The 17,500-nt window shown below is 46.9% G+C and overlaps 2 protein-coding genes across 51 annotated transcripts in view; both read left to right on the top strand.

Moving 5' to 3' along the window:
• Positions 1-17,500, top strand: part of LOC126986034 (neuronal PAS domain-containing protein 2-like) — a gene marked incomplete in the record, with an annotated part of 127,321 nt that overhangs the window by 1,822 nt on the left and 107,999 nt on the right.
• On the top strand, positions 2,075-7,274 carry LOC126986448 (uncharacterized). 50 transcript variants are annotated; one of them, XM_050842619.1, is made up of 8 exons: positions 2,075-2,607; positions 2,756-3,129; positions 3,424-3,633; positions 3,718-3,927; positions 3,970-5,517; positions 5,560-5,853; positions 5,896-5,937; positions 5,980-7,272. In XM_050842619.1, exons 2-5 carry the CDS (start codon positions 2,806-2,808, stop codon positions 5,251-5,253), a joined length of 2,028 nt encoding a protein of 675 aa, XP_050698576.1. In that variant the 5' UTR covers positions 2,075-2,607; positions 2,756-2,805; the 3' UTR covers positions 5,254-5,517; positions 5,560-5,853; positions 5,896-5,937; positions 5,980-7,272. The 50 variants fall into 50 exon arrangements, with proteins under 50 accessions (XP_050698576.1, XP_050698570.1, XP_050698596.1 ...); XM_050842613.1 differs by having other exon boundaries at positions 2,076-2,607; positions 2,682-3,129; XM_050842639.1 differs by having other exon boundaries at positions 2,080-3,129; positions 3,424-3,465; positions 3,508-3,633.

Here is a 17,500-nt window from a genome sequence, read left to right as displayed (position 1 = left end):
CCCCTTTCCTTCCCTTCTCATGTCACTCCCGACACACCCTCATGTCACTCTCCACCACTGTGACCTCATAGTCCATGTTGGAGATGTTGGGGGCTTTTGGGACACTTTTCTCTCTCTCTCTCTCTCTCTCTCTCTCTCTCTCTCTCTCTCTCTCTCTCTCTCTCTCTCTCTCTCTCTCTCCCCCCTTGCTTCGATTCTCGTTTCCTTACAACATTAGAATTTTCTTCCATTATTCTCCCTCTGTTTTTGGGTTGCAATTATAATCCTTGTTTTTTTGCTCTAATATTCTCCTTTTTCTTGTTAATTAATTGCTCTTTTTCATACAGCTTCTGAGCGAAAAAAAAAGTAAAAAAATATATATTGACTTTACTGATTTTCTCGCGTATAAAGAAACTTGTTGTACCCTAACTAAACTTTTCCGCCCGTGTTGCCAGCCCTCCCGTCTTGTTACCAACCCCTACGCCCGTGTTGCCAGCCCTCCCGTCATTGTTACCAACCCCTACGCCCGTGTTGCCAGCCCTCCCGTCTTGTTACCAACCCCTACGCCCGTGTTGCCAGCCCTCCCGTCATTGTTACCAACCCCTACGCCCGTGTTCCCAGCCCTCCCGTCATTGTTACCAACCCCTACGCTCGTGTTTCCTGCCCTCCCGTGCTAAGAGACGTCAGTATTGCCAACTCAGAAACCAGCGGCATCTTCTAAACAGCTGTGCGCCTTCGTTTCCTCCTCCTCCTTCTATGTGTTGATTGGCTATTGCATTACCTCCTCTTCCTCCTCTTCTTCCTCTTCTTCTTCCTCCTCTTCCTTCATTTGTTGTTGTTGTTGTTGTTGTTGTTGTTGTTGTTGTTGTTAGTGGTAGTTTATATCATACTTGTTCTCGTTCTCCTCCTCCTCCTCCTCCTCCTCGTCCTCCTCTTCACAAAGAAGAAGAAAGGAATTATTTGACAATTAAATGCAAAATACCTTTTCTTAGTGTGTGTGTGTGTGTGTGTGTGTGTGTGTGTGTGTGTGTGTGTGATTAGGTTCCCACACGTGTCACTGGGGGGAATTGGCACACTGCTGGGATGGCTCATTTTGTTCTCTCTCTCTCTCTCTCTCTCTCTCTCTCTCTCTCTCTCTCTCTCTCTTTATTTTTGTCTTTAATTCTTTCTCAGTATGTCTTTCTCTCTTCTTCCTTCCCTCCTTTCCTTTCCTTTTTCTCTTTTTTTCTCTTTCTTCTTTCCTTCTGTCCCTCTTCCCGTTCGTTTTTATCTTTCTTCTTTCTCCGTCTTTATTATTTCTTCCTATCCATCCTTCCTTTCCTTCCTTCCTTTCCTCCTTCTTTCCTTCCTTCCAAACACGTGCCAATACAGGTGTAAGAGCGAAACAGCTGTCAGTCACCAAGGATGAAAGGGACGACCCTGTGAAACGGACCAGACAAAACGCCCTCCTGTCCTCCTCCTTCAGGCCAAACACGAAGCCAGCGTCCTGCACGGGGCGGTGCTGGCCAAGGAAACGCTCGAAGAGAGAAGGAACAGCAACGGTTGGCACTGGAGCAAGAAAACAGCGGCCTGAACAATGGCCTGTCCGTATCCAAACACCACAATACTGGCCTGCACAATGACCTGTCCGTATCCAAACACCAGAATACTGGCCTGCACAATGACCTGTCCGTATCCAAACACCACAATACTGGCCTGCACAATGACCTGTCCGTATCCAAACACCACAATACTGGCCTGCTCAATGACCTGTCCGTATCCAAACACCACAATACTGGCCTGCACAATGACCTGTCCGTATCCAAACACCACAATACTGGCCTGCACAATGACCTGTCCGTATCCAAACACCACAATACTGGCCTGCACAATGACCTGTCCGTATCCAGTGAAGGACAAACAAGTCGAGATCAGAGTCGCTGGTATTGGAACGCGCACGGCACGCGTAGGCATTCAGTACATAACACTCACACACACACACACACACACACACACACACACACACACATACTATAGTATTTCCATTTTGTATAAATACCCCGACACTGGACAACGTTGTATTCCAACAGTGTCCAGTGTCGGGGTATTTATACAAAATCTTTGTTATTATCCTAAAAACGAAACAATCTCAACACTATGACCTTATTAGATTATCCAATCATTTAATTAAATTAATTTAAAGGTATTAAGTAGCTGACATATGAGAGGAAGCGAGAAGTCTTCGAGTGTGTGGCAGATATGTGGGGCGGGGCTGACCCGCATAGGCCTACACCCCACCGGCCAGTTTCAAATGGAAATACTATAGTACCTTTAGGATAAATTTACTGATAGATAGAAAGGTTTTAAGAAACGTGAGAAATACAGCGCGGTTTGGTGCAAGATGCTCAGGGCTCCAAGAGAAATTGAACCAGAGCTTTGTCCCGAAGAACCGCCGGTGACCGAGTGTTGAGGAAGCCGGGAGGGGGAGGGGGGAGGAGGGGAGGTCGACGATAGGGGAGTTACGTCGGGGGGAAGGATGGGGAGAGGGAGGGGTGTCTTCCTCAACAGGAACGAGGACAGTGGAGCATATCATGGTCATTGTTGTAGAGTGTCCTCGTCAGTGTCATGGATTCCGTCAGCTGGAAGGAGGTCAGTGGAGCATATCATGGTCATTGTTGTAGATTGTCCTCGTCAGTGTCATGGATTCCGTCAGCTGGAAGGAGCTCAGTGGAGCATATCGTGGTCATTGTTGTAGAGTGTCCTCGTCAGTGTCATGGGTTCCGTCAGCTGGAAGGAGCTCAGTGGAGCATATCGTGGTCATTGTTGTAGAGTGTCCTCGTCAGTGTCATGGGTTCCGTCAGCTGGAAGGAGCTCAACACTGTAATCCAAGTCGTCTGTATCCTTGGCCTCCTCGATGGGAACGAGTGGCGGTGGAAGATTGGGCTCGTCTTCTGCAGGACCGACTTCCTCGGAGACGACGGGAGCAGATTCATGGGCGGCATGGCCTCCATTTTCAACGTTTGGGATGTCCAGCGCTTTAACAAGGTCGTTATTTTCTTCCAAGAAGATGTCCAGCGCTTTTACAAAGTCGTCATTTTCTTCTTTGGACATGTCCAGCGCTTTTACAATGTCGTCATTTTCTTCCTTGGACATGTCCAGCGCTTTTACAAAGTCGTCATTTTCTTCTTTGGACATGTCTAGCGCTTTTACAATGTCGTCATTTTCTTCCTTGGACATGTCCAGCGCTTTTACAATGTCGTCATATTCTTCCTTGGACATGTCCAACGCTTTTACAATGTCGTCATTTTCTTCCTTGGACATGTCTAGCGCTTTTATAATGTCGTCATTTTCTTCTTTGGACATGTCCAGCGCTTTTACAAGTTCGTCATTTTCTTCTTTGGATATGTCCAGCGCATTTACAAGTTCGTCATTTTCTTCTTTGAACATGTCCAGCGCTTTTACAAGTTCGTCATTTTCTTCTTTGGACATGTCCAGCGCTTTTACAATGTCGTCATTTTCTTCCTTCGACATGTCCAGCGCTTTTACAAGTTCGTCATTTTCTTCTTTGGACATGTCCAGCGCTTTTACAAGTTCGTCATTTTCTTCTTTGAACATGTCCAGCGCTTTTACAAGTTCGTCATTTTCTTCTTTGGACATGTCCAGCGCTTTTACAATGTCGTCATTTTCTTCTTTGGACATGTCTAGCGCTTTTACAGTGTCGTCATTTTCTTCTTTGAACATGTCCAGCGCTTTTACAAGATCGTCATTTTCTTCTTTGGACATGTCCAGCGCTTTTACAAAGTCGTCATTTTCTTCTTTGGACATGTCCAGCGCTTTTACAAAGTCGTCATTTTCTTTTTTGGACATGTCCAGCGCTTTTACAAGTTCGTCATTTTCTTCTTTGAACATGTCCAGCGCTTTTACAATGTCGTCATTTTCTTCTTTGGACATGTCCAGCGCTTTTACAATGTCGTCATTTTCTTCTTTGGACATGTCTAGCGCTTTTACAAGTTCGTCATTTTCTTCTTTGAACATGTCCAGCGCTTTTACAAGATCGTCATTTTCTTCTTTGGACATGTCCAGCGCTTTTACAATGTCGTCATTTTCTTCCTTCGACATGTCCAGCGCTTTTACAAAGTCGTCATTTTCTTCCTTGGACATGTCCAGCGCTTTTACAAGTTCGTCATTTTCTTCTTTGGACATGTCCAGCGCATTTACAATGTCGTCATTTTCTTCTTTGGACATGTCCAGCGCTTTTACAAAGTCGTCATTTTCTTCTTTGGACATGTCCAGCGCTTTTACAAAGTCGTCATTTTCTTCTTTGGACATGTCCAGCGCTTTTACAATGTCGTCATTTTCTTCTTTGGACATGTCCAGCGCTTTTACAAAGTCGTCATTTTCTTCTTTGAACATGTCCAGCGCTTTTACAATGTCGTCATTTTCTTCCTTCGACATGTCCAGCGCTTTTACAAAGTCATCATTTTCTTCTTTGGACATGTCCAGCGCTTTTACAATGTCGTCATTTTCTTCTTTGAACATGTCCAGCGCTTTTACAATGTCGTCATTTTCTTCCTTCGACATGTCCAGCGCTTTTACAAAGTCATCATTTTCTTCTTTGAACATGTCCAGCGCTTTTACAATGTCGTCATTTTCTTCCTTCGACATGTCCAGCGCTTTTACAAAGTCGTCATTTTCTTCTTTGGACATGTCCAGCGCTTTTACAATGTCGTCATTTTCTTCCTTCGACATGTCCAGCGCTTTTACAATGTCAGAGTTTTCTTCTTTGGACATGTCCAGCACTTTTACAATGTCGTCATTTTCTTCCTTCGACATGTCCAGCGCTTTTACAAAGTCATCATTTTCTTCTTTGGACATGTCCAGCGCTTTTACAATGTCGTCATTTTCTTCCTTCGACATGTCCAGCGCTTTTACAAAGTCATCATTTTCTTCTTTGGACATGTCCAGCGCTTTTACAATGTCGTCATTTTCTTCCTTGGACATGTCCAGCGCTTTTACAAAGTCATCGTTTTCTTCTTTGGACATGTCCAGCGCTTTTACAAAGTCATTTTCTTCCTTGGACATGTCCAGCGCTTTTACAAAGTCATTTTCTTCCTTGGACATGTCCAGCGCTTTTACAAAGTCGTCATTTTCTTCTTTGGACATGTCCAGCGCTTTTACAAAGTCGTCATTTTCTTCTTTGGACATGTCCAGCGCTTTTTCAAGTTCGTCATTTTCTTCTTTGGACATGTCCAGCGCTTTTACAATGTCGTAATTTTTTTCCAAGAAGATGTCTAACGCTTTTATAATGTCGTCGTTTTCTTCCTTGGACATGGCCAGCGCTTTTACAATGTCGTCATATTCTTCCTTGGACATGGCCAGCGCTTTTACAATGTCGTCATATTCTTCCTTGAACATGTCCAGCGCTTTTACAATGTCGTCATTTTCTTCCTTGGACATGTCTAGCGCTTTTACAATGTCGTCATTTTCTTCCTCGGACATGTCCAGCGGTTTGACAAGGTCGTTGTTTTCAGCCTTGGTAATGTCCAGCGTTTTCACAAGGTCGTTGTTTTCAGCCTTGGTAATGTCAAGCGCTTTCACAAGGTCGTTGTTTTCAGCCTTGGTAATGTCCAGCGTTTTCACAAGGTCGTTGTTTTCAGCCTTGGTAATGTCCAGCGTTTTCACAAGGTCGTTGTTTTCAGCCTTGGTAATGTCCAGCGCTTTCACAAGGTCGTTGTTTTCAGCCTTGGTAATGTCCAGCGCTTTCACTAGGTCGTTGTTTTCAGCCTTGGAAATGTCAAGCGCTTTCACAAGGTCGGATTTTTCAGCCTTGGAAATGTCCAGCGCTTTCACAAGGTCGGATTTTTCAGCCTTGGAAATGTCCAGCGTTTTCACAAGGTCGGATTTTTCTGCCTTGGTAATGTCCAGCGTTTTCACAAGGTCGTTGTTTTCAGCCTTGGTAATGTCCAGCGCTTTCACAAGGTCTTTGTTTTCAGCCTTGGTAATGTCAAGCGTTTTCACAAGGTCGTTGTTTTCAGCCTTGGTAATGTCAAGCGTTTTCACAAGGTCGTTGTTTTCAGCCTTGGTAATGTCAAGCGTTTTCACAAGGTCGTTGTTTTCAGCCTTGGTAATGTCAAGCGTTTTCACAAGGTCGTTGTTTTCAGCCTTGGTAATGTCAAGCGTTTTCACAAGGTCGTTGTTTTCAGCCTTGGTAATGCCCAGCGCTTTGACAATTTCGGATTTTTCATCGTTTGAGATGGCTTGCGCTTTCACAAGGTCGTTATTCTCTGCCCGGCAGGTGATCAGCGCCTTAACCAGACCATTATTTTCTTCCCAGGAGAAGGAGACGACTTCTTGCAGCCTGTCAGTTTCCTTCCTAGCGTTAGTTAGGTCACGGAGCAGGCCGTTGTTTTCTTCCCGGAATGAGAACACAACTTTTCGCATCCTGTGAATGATCTTTCCAGCCTTATACAGGTCGTTGAGCAAGACGTTATTTTCGCCTCGCAATAAGTACAGGTCATTGAGGAGCGCGCTGTTTTGTTCCTCCAGGGCTGACCTTTGCTGTTCTTTGTGTCTGCAAGCCGCTTGTTGAGCCAGCAGCGCCCTGTGTAGGACGCTGGCTTCATCGGTGGCCTGCAGCAGGAGGACGGACAGTAGGGCGTTTTGTCTTGCCAGGTCCTGCATGGCCTGGTGTGTCCGCTCCTGCTCGGCCAGCAGACCGGCAGTCACCCACGCCTTTTGGACCCCGAGCTGTGCCGCCGGTGGTCCTCCTTCCCCAGGCGCGGCGACGGGCAGCAGCTCCTTGGCGGGCGGGGTTGTGGGGCCGAACCCGATGCTCTCCAGGAGCAATCTGGTGACGAGGGCCCACCACAGCATCGCCAGAACAACGTCAAGGCGCATCGTGATGATGAAAATTGAAGTACAGCTGAATATAAATAAGTGCGGAAGTGAGAGACAACGAAGGGAAGCGAAAGTGAGCTGAGAGCCGGACAGCAAGGAAGGCAGCAGAAGTGTGTCCTCCTCTCCCTGCAGTGTTGCCCGACTTATTAAAGAGAGAGAGAGAGAGAGAGAGAGAGAGAGAGAGAGAGAGAGAGAGAGAGAGAAAGTTGATTGAAGTGAGAGATAAATGAAGGTAACTTAGTTTGATAAAAGATCCTCCTCCTTCCTCCTCGTCTTCCTCTTCCTCTCCCTCTTCCTCTTCCTCTTCCTCCTTCTCCTTAAATCTCACCAAGGAATGTGTTGGTTTTTATGTAATTGCAGTAACCTAACCTAACCTCCTCCTCCTCCTCCTCCTCCTCCTCCTCCTTGCGGGCGATGGACAGTTACCGAACACCTGGCGTCTTCCACAGGTATATTAGTACTTACCTCTGTAGGGGAAGGGAAGGGAAGGGAAGGGAAGGGAGGGTAGGGAGTGAAGGGGAGGAAAGGAAGGGATGGGAGGGAAGGAAAGGGAAGGAAGGGTAGGGAGTGAAGGGAGGAAGGAAGGGAAGGGAAGGGAGGGAAGGAAAGGGAAGGAAGGGTAGGGGAGTGAAGGGGAGGGAAGGGAAGGGAAGGGAAGGAAAGGGAGGGAAGGGAAGGGAAGGGAAGGGAGAGGATGGGAAAGAGATGATGAAGGACAGGAAAAGGAAAGCAATTAACAGGTGTGCATTCTTCTTCTTCTTCTTCTTCTTCTTCTTCCTCTTCTTCTTCTTCTTATTATTATTATTATTATTATTATTATTTTTATTATTTTTTTTTTATTATTAGTTTTTATTATCACTGTCAAATCTTATGTCTTCTTTCCTTAGACTTTTGCATCGTTGGTCGCTTCAGCATTTATATATATTTTTAATTTTATTATTACCATCACCTTTACTGCTACTACTACTACTACTACTACTACTACTACTACTACTACTACTACTACTACTTCTATTACTACTACTATACTACTACTACTACTACTACTACTACTATTTTGCCAAACTCTCGAACATAAACACACGAATTTTAATGTTTACTGAGACTGTACCTCCTCTTCCTTAGCTCCCCTTCCACCCTTCCCTTCTTATCGCCTTCCTATCTTCCTGTCCCATCAACCCCCTTACCTCCTCCTCCTCCTCCTCCTCCTCCTCCTCCTCCTTCCTCCAAACGATTGCTCAGCAAACTACTGGCGCACGGTATCTCGGGTAACATTCACAATTGGCTTGCGGACTGGCTCTCTGAGCGGAAACAGAGAGTAGTTCTAAATGGTGTTACATCTAACTGGCTCGATGTCAAAAGCGGCGTACCTCAAGGATCAGTGCTTGGCCCCATGCTCTTCTTAATTTATGTTAATGATATCGATGATGGGCTCACTTGCAAAGTATCAAAATTTGCTGATGACACAAAAATTGCTAGTAAAGTAACTGCGACACTCGACGAAGAAGCTTTACAATCAGATATAGATCGACTTGCACGTTGGGCCAATCAATGGCAAATGAAATTTAACGTTCAGAAATGTAAAGTGTTGCACATCGGAAAAAATAACAATCGCGTTCGGTACGTAATGAATGGCCAACAACTTTCTGCAGTAAGTAAAGAAAAGGATCTTGGAATCACTATATCAAGCGATTTAAAGCCCGGTCAGCATTGTTCAGAGGTAGTTAAAACTGCAAACAAATTGGTTGGCTTCATCGGACGAGTCTTTAATAATAAATCGGAAAAGTAATATTAAAACTGTATAATTCGTTGGTTCGACCCCGTCTAGAGTACTGTGTACAGTTTTGGTCTTCCTACTACAGAAAAGACATAGAAAAGTTGGAACGGGTCCAACGAAGAGTAACAAAGATGATTCCTAGGTTGAGAAATTTGTCATATGAACAAAGGCTTAAAGAAGTAAATTTATTCAGCCTATCAAAACGAAGAATGCGAGGCGATCTAATAGAAGTGTTTAAAATGTTTAAAGGATTCAGTGATATTAATGCGGAAGATTACTTTACAATTGATCGATCAAATAGAACAAGAAGAAATCACAATTTGAAGATAAGTGGTAAAAAATTCTCGTCGCACGAAGCTAAACACTTCTTCTTCAATCGAGTTGTTAATGTTTGGAACTCTACCTTGTGATGTCGTTGATAGTACAACAGTTACGGCCTTCAAGAATAGATTAGACAAGTGTTTTGAATCCAACCAGCAACTAAGATATTACTCATTGTCGTAATAACGTTAAGTTCTTTCGAATACTGGTGTCCTTGTCCGCTTTTATCGCCCGGTTAGTGGTAGCAGTAATGGTAGTTCTTTCCTCTTTCCTACATAAATTCCATGCAGTTTTTCCATGCTGCATGGTTCTTTTTCCTTTCCTGCCAGCTTTGGCTGGAGGGATGGGGGGGTGGGGAGGAGCCTTCGCCTTTGCTGTCCTTCATCTTCCACCTTTGATTAGATAGTTAGTGTAGCCTGTCACAAACAACCTCGTAAGGACCAGCAGGTCTGCTGTTGTTTGTTCTTCCTTTGTGTTCCTTTGTGTTCCTCCTCCTCCTCCTGATCCTTCTCCTAATCCTCTTATTTCTCCTCCTCACCTCTAATAAAGTCAGCCCACCTCACCTCATTAACTTTCCTGTTGTAATTACCTTCCTATTATTTCTCCTCCTCTTTCTCTGGCGCTCAAGGGAAAATATTTAATTAAATTTTCTCATAACAAACATTCTCTCTCTCTCTCTCTCTCTCTCTCTCTCTCTCTCTCTCTCTCTCTCTCTCTCTCTCTCTCTCTCTCTCTCTCTCTCTCTCTCTCTCTCTCTCTCTCTCTTTTATTTAAACATGTTCAGTACATTAGTACATGGCAGTATTATTTTTCTGTGCTAAAGTTCCCCCGACCGTTGGGGAGCTATTTAAAAGCTTCTGCCGATTATATTATACAATTATATACATGTTTACGGTGGGTGTAGGAGTAGCCACCTGTGGGACGCAACCTTCATCTGCTGAGTGGACAGTTGTGTCACATCCACATCAGCAGTGAGGTTGTTCCACCACACCACCGCTGCGATGGAGAAGGCACGTTGGTGGGTGCTGGAGCGGGCCATTGGCACTTCCAGGAGGGAGGCGTTGCTCAGCACCGTTCTCGTGCTGCGCTCAGACCTCCTCCAGGTCGCCCTCAGGTCCGTCAGGTGGGGCACTAGGCCCACTTGTGCACCGTCAGGGCAGCGACGCGGCGACGGTGCTCCAGGCTATTCAGCTGGTTCGTGGCTGGTCTTGCCCTTCCTTCGTGTGGGTGTTGTTGTTGTTGTTGTTGTTGTTGTCGCTGTGTCTCCCACTGGCTCGGTCGGTGGTGCTGGGTGCCGTTGATGAGGCGTTCAGCCCTCCTCTGCACCTTGTCTAGCAGGTTGAGGTGGCAGCGGGCGCTGGCCATCCAGGTGAGCGGTGCATACTCCATCACTGGACGGACTTGTGCCTTATAGAGGGTGTTCAGGCCTTCAGCATCGAGGAGGTTCTTCATGCGGCGCAGGAGGTTCACCTTCTGGGAGGCTTTGTGCGCCACCCTTTCAAGGTGACGGTCGAACCGCAGCTGGGAGTCCACCTCCACGCCCAGGATGTCGACGCTGGCCTGCAGAGGGATGGTGTCGTTCCCGAATCTCAGTCTGCCGTGGAGTTGCCTCGCGTCCTCCCGAGAACGTGATATTACCATGGCCTGGGTTTTGTCAGGGGCAAACCTGACTTGCCACCTCTTTCCCCAGGCCATTATGTCTGCCAACTGTCTGTTGACGGACTCTATCACGTCCTGGGCGTCCTCTCTCTTGTATGTTCTGGAGAGGGTGCAGTCGTCGGCGTAGGCGCTTGCTGCCGGGATGGTTTGCAGGAGGTCGTTAAAATATATGTTCCACAGAATAGGTCCAAGGACGGACCCCTGTGGAACGGAGGCCTCCACCGGGAAGCTGGTCGAGGTGCTTCCGTTGACTGCTACGCGGAGGCTCCGGCCTAACAGGTAGTTTGAGAGCAGGCGCAGCAGGTCCCCCGTGATGCCTAGTTGCTGTAGCTTCGCCGTCAGACCGCGGTGCCAAACGGAGTCGAACGCTCCAGCTATATCCAGGGCAATCACGAGAGAGGGGTGGCCGTCATCAAGGGCGTCATGCCAGGACTTTGAGAGGAGAAGGAGGAGGTCTGAGGTAGAGCGGCCCTTCCGAAAACCAAACTGCTTCGGTGACTGCAGGTGGTTTTCCTCGAGGAAGGATGTCAATCCCCGATGATCCTCTCAAATATCTTGCTGATGATTGGGAGGAGTGATATTGGCCTGTAATTGCCTGGCTCGGACCTGGATTTTTTCATGTGTACGGGTGTGACTCTGGCCTCCTTCCACTGTGCAGGCCACACCCCGCTCTGCAGGCATCGCCGGAAGATCTGGGCGAGGGGGCTGGTGAGCTCATCGGAGCATCGCCGCAGTAAGTATGGACTGACGCTGTCAGGGCCTGGCGCCTTCCTGGTGTTGACACCCCTCAGATGTCTCCTGACAGCGTCCTCAGAGATTAGCACATTCTCTAGTCTTGAGGCGATGAGTTGGGGGAGGGTGGGCGGCTGCCTGTCTGGTTCCTGGGTTGTCATCTTTTGACTGAAGTGACAGGCCAGCAGGTCAGCCTTTTCCCGGCTGGTGATGGCCAGGTCTCCGTCGGGTTTCCTCAGGGGCGGGATACGTTCCTGGGGGGTGAGGCCTTGCTGCTCCTTCACCAGCCCCCACCACTGTTTCGGGTCGGTTTGGTTAGAGGACAGCTTTCTCCTCCTGTCGGCATCCCACCTTTCTTTTGCCCACTTTGCTGTCCTCGTCATATTTTTGCAGGCTCGTCTGTGTTGGGCCTTATTTTCCTGCGTGGGGTGTCTTTTATATCGTGTCCAAGCCTTGTGTTTCTTTTCGGCTGCAATTCGGCACCTGTACCCGAACCAAGGCTGGTCTTTTGGGCTGGTTGAGTAGGTGCGGTGGGGGACGTGTTGCTGCTGGACGGTATTGAGGACAGTGGTGAGGGCGGAGACGTCATGTTGTGGGTCACCGTTAAGGACCGTGCCCCATGCAGTCGCTGCCAGGGCATGCACCGCTGTGAGCTCGGTGAAGGCCCTCGCCACCAGGTGTTGATTTAGGTCGCTCACAACCATCGCGTACTGACAGCTGTGGGCAGCCATAAGGTCGTCCAGGTGCTCTGTGAGGTAGATGAGGGGGGCGCTGCCTTGCCACTGTGGCCGGTACATGGCACAGAGTAGCAGAGCGCTCCTGTCCTCGAGAATGATGCGGAGGAACATCATCTCCATTTCCAGGGGAGTGTCTGTGGTGAGGGCGTCCATCTGCAGGCCGTTTCGGTGGCAAACAGCAATGCCTCCCCCCTGTCCTGTGTGGCGGTCTCGTCTGGCCCAGTGCGAGTACCCGGGGATCTTATCACAGGTGGTGGCGCATGTGTCGTCCAGGAAGGTCTCCACTGTCACCACTATGTCGATGTGGTGCCTGAGGACGAAGGCGTGTGTCAGCTCCCCGATGTTGGTCCTAAAGCCTCGCACGTTGGCGGGCAGAATCTTGAGGCCGCTGGTGTCCGTATCGCCTTATCGGATCTCTCTCTCTCTCTCTCTCTCTCTCTCTCTCTCTCTCTCTCTCTCTCTCTCTCTCTCTCTCTCTCTCTCTCTCTCTCTCTCTCTCTCTCTCTCTCTCTCTCTCTCTCTCTCTCCTATCAGCCAATCAACGTTAAGGGTAGCGTGACACCAGACCTTAGCTAATCAGGGAACAGACCGCACTGTGACGTCACGAGTGAAGTAACCGATCAGGGGAGGGTACAGGGGACGCCAGGAGCCAATCAGAGAACGAGTTAGTGACGTCACGAGGAGGACGTCACGTGACCTGGAGTTAGCTGGGTGACGCGATAATGGGAAGAGAGAGAGAGAGGCCTATCAAGGTATTTTTTGTATAGGTTCTCGCCACACATACGCACATACATACATACATACATACATACACACACACACACACACACACACACACACACACATATACATACATACATACATACATGCATACATAAACATACATAGTCAATTTAATGTGTAAGAACTGGTATATTGATTCTCTCTCTCTCTCTCTCTCTCTCTCTCTCTCTCTCTCTCTCTCTCTCTCTCTCTCAGTCGAACCGTCCGTCAAATCCCTGTCTTATTTCTAGCATCAAAGAGAGAGAGAGAGGAGACACGTGTTCTAAATATCACGTGTCATCTTTTTTCTCTTAACCTCAAGCTTTGGAGAGAGAGAGAGAGAGAGAGAGAGAGAGAGGTGATCGCACTTTTTCATCACCAATATAATCTCAAATAATCCTTACCATTAATTACGATGAATATAATAAAAATGATGATAAAAAAAATAATAATTCTCTATCATCATCAGCAGCAGCATGTGAACTCAGGTGTTATTTATTAAGAAATACAGGTGTGTGTGTGTGTGTGTGTGTGTGTGTGTGTGTGTGTGTGTGTGTGTGTGTGTCTCCATTCTCTCTCTCTCTCTCTCTCTCTCTCTCTCTCTCTCTCTCTCTCTCTTCCGGGATGGTAGTTGAGGGAGTCATTTTCATTGGATAAGTTTGGGTTTACCGGGAATGTACGTCAGAGAGAGAGAGAAGGCGCATAACAAGATGAACAGTATGCACCTCTGTAGCATCACACACACACACACACACACACACACACACACACACCTCCTGTCAGGCTCCGTGGCAGGCAGAGGTTGGAGCCCCGCTCAGGCCGGGAATTTTGCACTGACGAGGAGCGGTGTGTGATGGGGTGTGTGGTGTGTAAGGGTTCCGGCAGCACCCAGAGATTGTACCTGCTAGCGATGACGAGTTGAGAATTACACGTAACACAGTGGTAGCGTGCTCACCTCAGCCCCGAAGTCCCTGTTCTGGTTTGGAGTGCAGACGGCGGGTCAGCCTCAGCGGGAGGTACTTGTGTCTCGCCTCCTGGGTGTGAGTGGGAGGTTTCAGCCCAGAGAACCGTCCCGTGTGAGCTCATTCAGGGAGGGCACGGGCTGGGGATCACGAGTCTACGCGTGGCCAGACCATGGACACACACACACACACACAACGCAAGCAAACAACGCAAGCAATAAAAACACATTAAGATGAATCGATTCTGGATATTATGTTGTGTGTGTGTGTGTGTGTGTGTGTGTGAGAGAGAGAGAGAGAGAGAGAGAGAGAGAATGCTGTAATATTTAAAGGCATTAACACAAGTTCAGCGCTGTCATGCAAGGTTCAAGGGTTGAGAGAGAGAGATTGTTCAGAAGGTCGATTGAGAGCGGTACGATAACTTGGGTCTCTCTCTCTCTCTCTCTCTCTCTCTCTCTCTCTCTCTCTGTAATCTTGGTTATTTTGTTTATCCAATGTGGAGAATAAGGGCCACACTCCTTCCTCCTCCTCCTCTTCCTCCTCCTCCTCCTCCCTCCACCTCCTCCTCCTCCTCCTCCTCCTCCTCCTCCTCCTCCTCCTCCTCCTCCTCCTCTTCCTCCTCCTCCCTCCACCTCCTCCTCCTCCTCTTATGTAAAAGGTTCCTTATGCAACCAACCAATCTCTCTCTCTCTCTCTCTCTCTCTCTCTCTCTCTCTCTCTCTCTCTCTCTCTCTCTCTCTCTTCAATTTATATTTCTTCGTCTTTTTTATTTCTTCTTCTTCTTCTTCTTCTTCTTCTTTTCGTCCTCCTCCTCCTCCTCTCTCTCTCTCTCTCTCTCTCTCTCTCTCTCTCTCTCTCTCTCTCTCTCTCTCCATTGGTCGTTGTAAGCTAAACGACCTTGCCCTTTAAGCTATTTGGGTCTCTCTCTATCTCTCTCTCTCTCTCTCTCTCTCTCTCTCTCTCTCTCTCTCTCTCTCTCTCTCTCTCTCTCTGCCGATATGTCTATTAATCAACCGTCATCGCATCCACTGAGAGAGAGAGAGAGTGTGTGTTTCTAATCCTCATCAAACCCTTTCCTCCTCCTACCTCAATATGGAAATCGTAGGAAGGAAGGAAGGAAGGAAGGAAGGAAGGAAGGAAGAAAGGAAGGAGAAATGATGGAAGGAAGCTGAAAAGAATGAGAGGAGGAGGAGGAAGAGGAAGGAAGGAAGGAAGGAAGGAAGGAGAGATGATGGAAGACAACAGGTAAGAATGGGAGGAGGAGGAGGAAGAGGAGGAAGGAAGGAAGGAAGGAAGGAAGGAAGGAACGAAAGGAGAGGAGGAGGAGGAGGAGGAGGGGAAGAGAACAGAAGATAGAAAAGAGGAGGAGGAGGAAAAGGTGGAGGGAGAAGACACATTGGTAACAGAGAGAGAGAGAGAGAGAGAGAGAGAGAGAAGGAAGGAAAATTGGAAACGAAAATGATTGAGAAACTATTAATCGATGAAGAAGTAAAGGAAGAATTGGTGGAGGAGGAGGAGGAGGAGGAGGAGGAGGAGGAGGAAGAGAAGGAGGAGGAGGAGGAGGAAATAATAAGTTAGGAAAGTATTGAAGAAAAAAAAACTTGTAGGAAGCGACAAATTGGAAAGGAGGAGGAGAAGGAGGAGGAGGAGGAGGAGAAGAAGGAGGAGGAGGAGGAGGAAGAGGAGGAGGAGGTTCCTTACACCACTCCCACTTACACCTCTCTCTCTCTCTCTCTCTCTCTCTCTCTCTCTCTCTCTCTCTCTCTCTCACTCTCTCTCTCTCTCTCTCTCTCTCTCTCTCTCTCTCTCTCTCTCTCTCTCTCTCTCTCTCTCTCTCTCTCTCTCTCTCTAATAAGGTGAAGAAATAGAAAAAAAAAGAAAAAATTAATGACCCAAATTTATTGTTTACTTATTCATCTCTTATTGTTTGTTTGTTTGTTTGTTTGTTTGTTTGTTTGTTGACCTATCATTGTTTGTCCCTCAGGCGCTGGACGGCTTCATCATGACAGTGTCGTGTTCCGGACAGGTCCTCTACACGTCTGAGTCCATCACGCCGCTCATTGGTCATCTCCCCGTAAGTGTTATAAGTGGGGAGGGGGTCAAGTTCTCTCTATTTTTTGCGTTATAAGTGTGGAGGGGGTCAAGTTCTGTCTATTTTTTGTGTTATAAGTGGGGAGGGGGTCAAGTTCTCTTTATTTTTTGCGTTATAAGTGGGGAGGGGGTCAAGTTCTCTTTATTTTTTGCGTTATAAGTGGGGAGGGGGTCAAGTTCTCTATTTTTTGTGTTATAAGTGTGGAGGGGGTCAAGTTCTCTATTTTTTGCGTTATAAGTGTGGAGGGGGTCAAGTTCTGTCTATTTTTTGTGTTATAAGTGGGGAGGGGGTCAAGTTCTCTATATTTTGTGTTATAAGTGGGAGGGGTCAAGTTCTCTCTATTTTTGTGTGTTATAAGTGGGAGGGGTCAAGTTCTCTATTTTTTGCGTTATAAGTGGGGAGGGGGTCAAGTTCTCTATATTTTGTGTGTTATAAGTGGGGAGGGGGTCAAGTTCTCTATTTTTTGTGTTATAAGTGGGGAGGGGGTCAAGTTCTCTCTATTTTTTGTGTTATAAGTGGGGAGGGGGTCAAGTTCTCTCTATTTTTTGCGTTATAAGTGGGAGGGGTCAAGTTCTCTCTATTTTTTGTGTTATAAGTGTGGAGGGGGTCAAGTTCTCTATCTTTTTGTGTTATAAGTGGGAGGGTCAAGTTCTCTATTTTTTGTTTTATAAGTGGGGAGGGGGTCATGTTCTCTCTATTTTTGTGTTATAAGTGGGAGGGGTCAAGTTCTCTCTATTTTTGCGTTATAAGTGGGGAGGGGGTCAAGTTCTCTCTATTTTTTGCGTTATAAGTGGGGAGGGGGTCAAGTTCTCTCTATTTTTTGTGTTATAAGTGGGGAGGGGGTCAAGTTCTCTCTATTTTTTGTGTTATAAGTGTGGAGGGGGTCAAGTTCTCTCTATTTTTTGCGTTATAAGTGGGGAGGGGGTCAAGTTCTCTATTTTTTGTGTTATAAGTGTGGAGGGGGTCAAGTTCTCTCTATTTTTTGTGTTATAAGTGGGGAGGGGGTTAAGTTCTCTATTTTTTGCGTTATAAGTGTGAAGGGGGTCAAGTTCTCTCTATTTTTTGCGTTATAAGTGGGGAGGGGGTTAAGTTCTCTATTTTTTGCGTTATAAGTGTGGAGGGGGTCAAGTTCTCTCTAATTTTTGTGTTATAAGTGGGGAGGGGGTCAAGTTCTCTCTAATTTTTGCGTTATAAGTGGGGAGGGGGTCAAGTTCTCTCTATTTTTTGTGTTATAAGTGGGGAGGGGGTCAAGTTCTCTCTATTTTTTGTGTTATAAGTGGGGAGGGGGTCAAGTTCTCTCTATTTTTTGTGTTATAAGTGGGGAGGGGGTCAAGTTCTGTCTATTTTTTGCGTTATAAGTGGGGAGGGGGTCAAGTTCTCTCTATTTTTTGTGTTATAAGTGGGTAGGGTGTCAAGTTCTGTCTATTTTTTGCGTTATAAGTGGGGAGGGGGTCAAGTTCTCTCTATTTTTTGTGTTATAAGTGGGGAGGGGGTCAAGTTCTGTCTATTTTTTGCGTTATAAGTGGGGAGGGGGTCAAGTTCTGTCTATTTTTTGTGTTATAAGTGGGGAGGGGGTCAAGTTCTCTCTATTTTTTGTGTTATA

The sequence above is a fragment of the Eriocheir sinensis genome, chromosome 61 (assembly GCF_024679095.1).
Source record: "Eriocheir sinensis breed Jianghai 21 chromosome 61, ASM2467909v1, whole genome shotgun sequence".
Taxonomy (NCBI): Eukaryota; Metazoa; Arthropoda; class Malacostraca; order Decapoda; family Varunidae; genus Eriocheir; species Eriocheir sinensis.
The sequence above is the reverse complement of the archived record's forward strand: the minus strand, read 5'-3'. Positions and strand labels throughout refer to the sequence as shown.

Excerpts from the sequence above, each read along its gene's own strand:
- LOC126986448 (XM_050842632.1), top strand. The coding sequence starts at position 2,806 with ATGGGTTCCGTCAGCTGGAAGGAGCTCAACACTGTAATCCAAGTCGTC. Across the intron at positions 3,130-3,423 it reads ATGTCCAGCGCTTTTACAAA|TTCGTCATTTTCTTCTTTGG; the intron begins GTCGTCATTTTC and ends CGCTTTTACAAG. Across the intron at positions 3,928-3,969 it reads ATGTCCAGCGCTTTTACAAT|TTCGTCATTTTCTTCTTTGA; the intron begins GTCGTCATTTTC and ends CGCTTTTACAAG.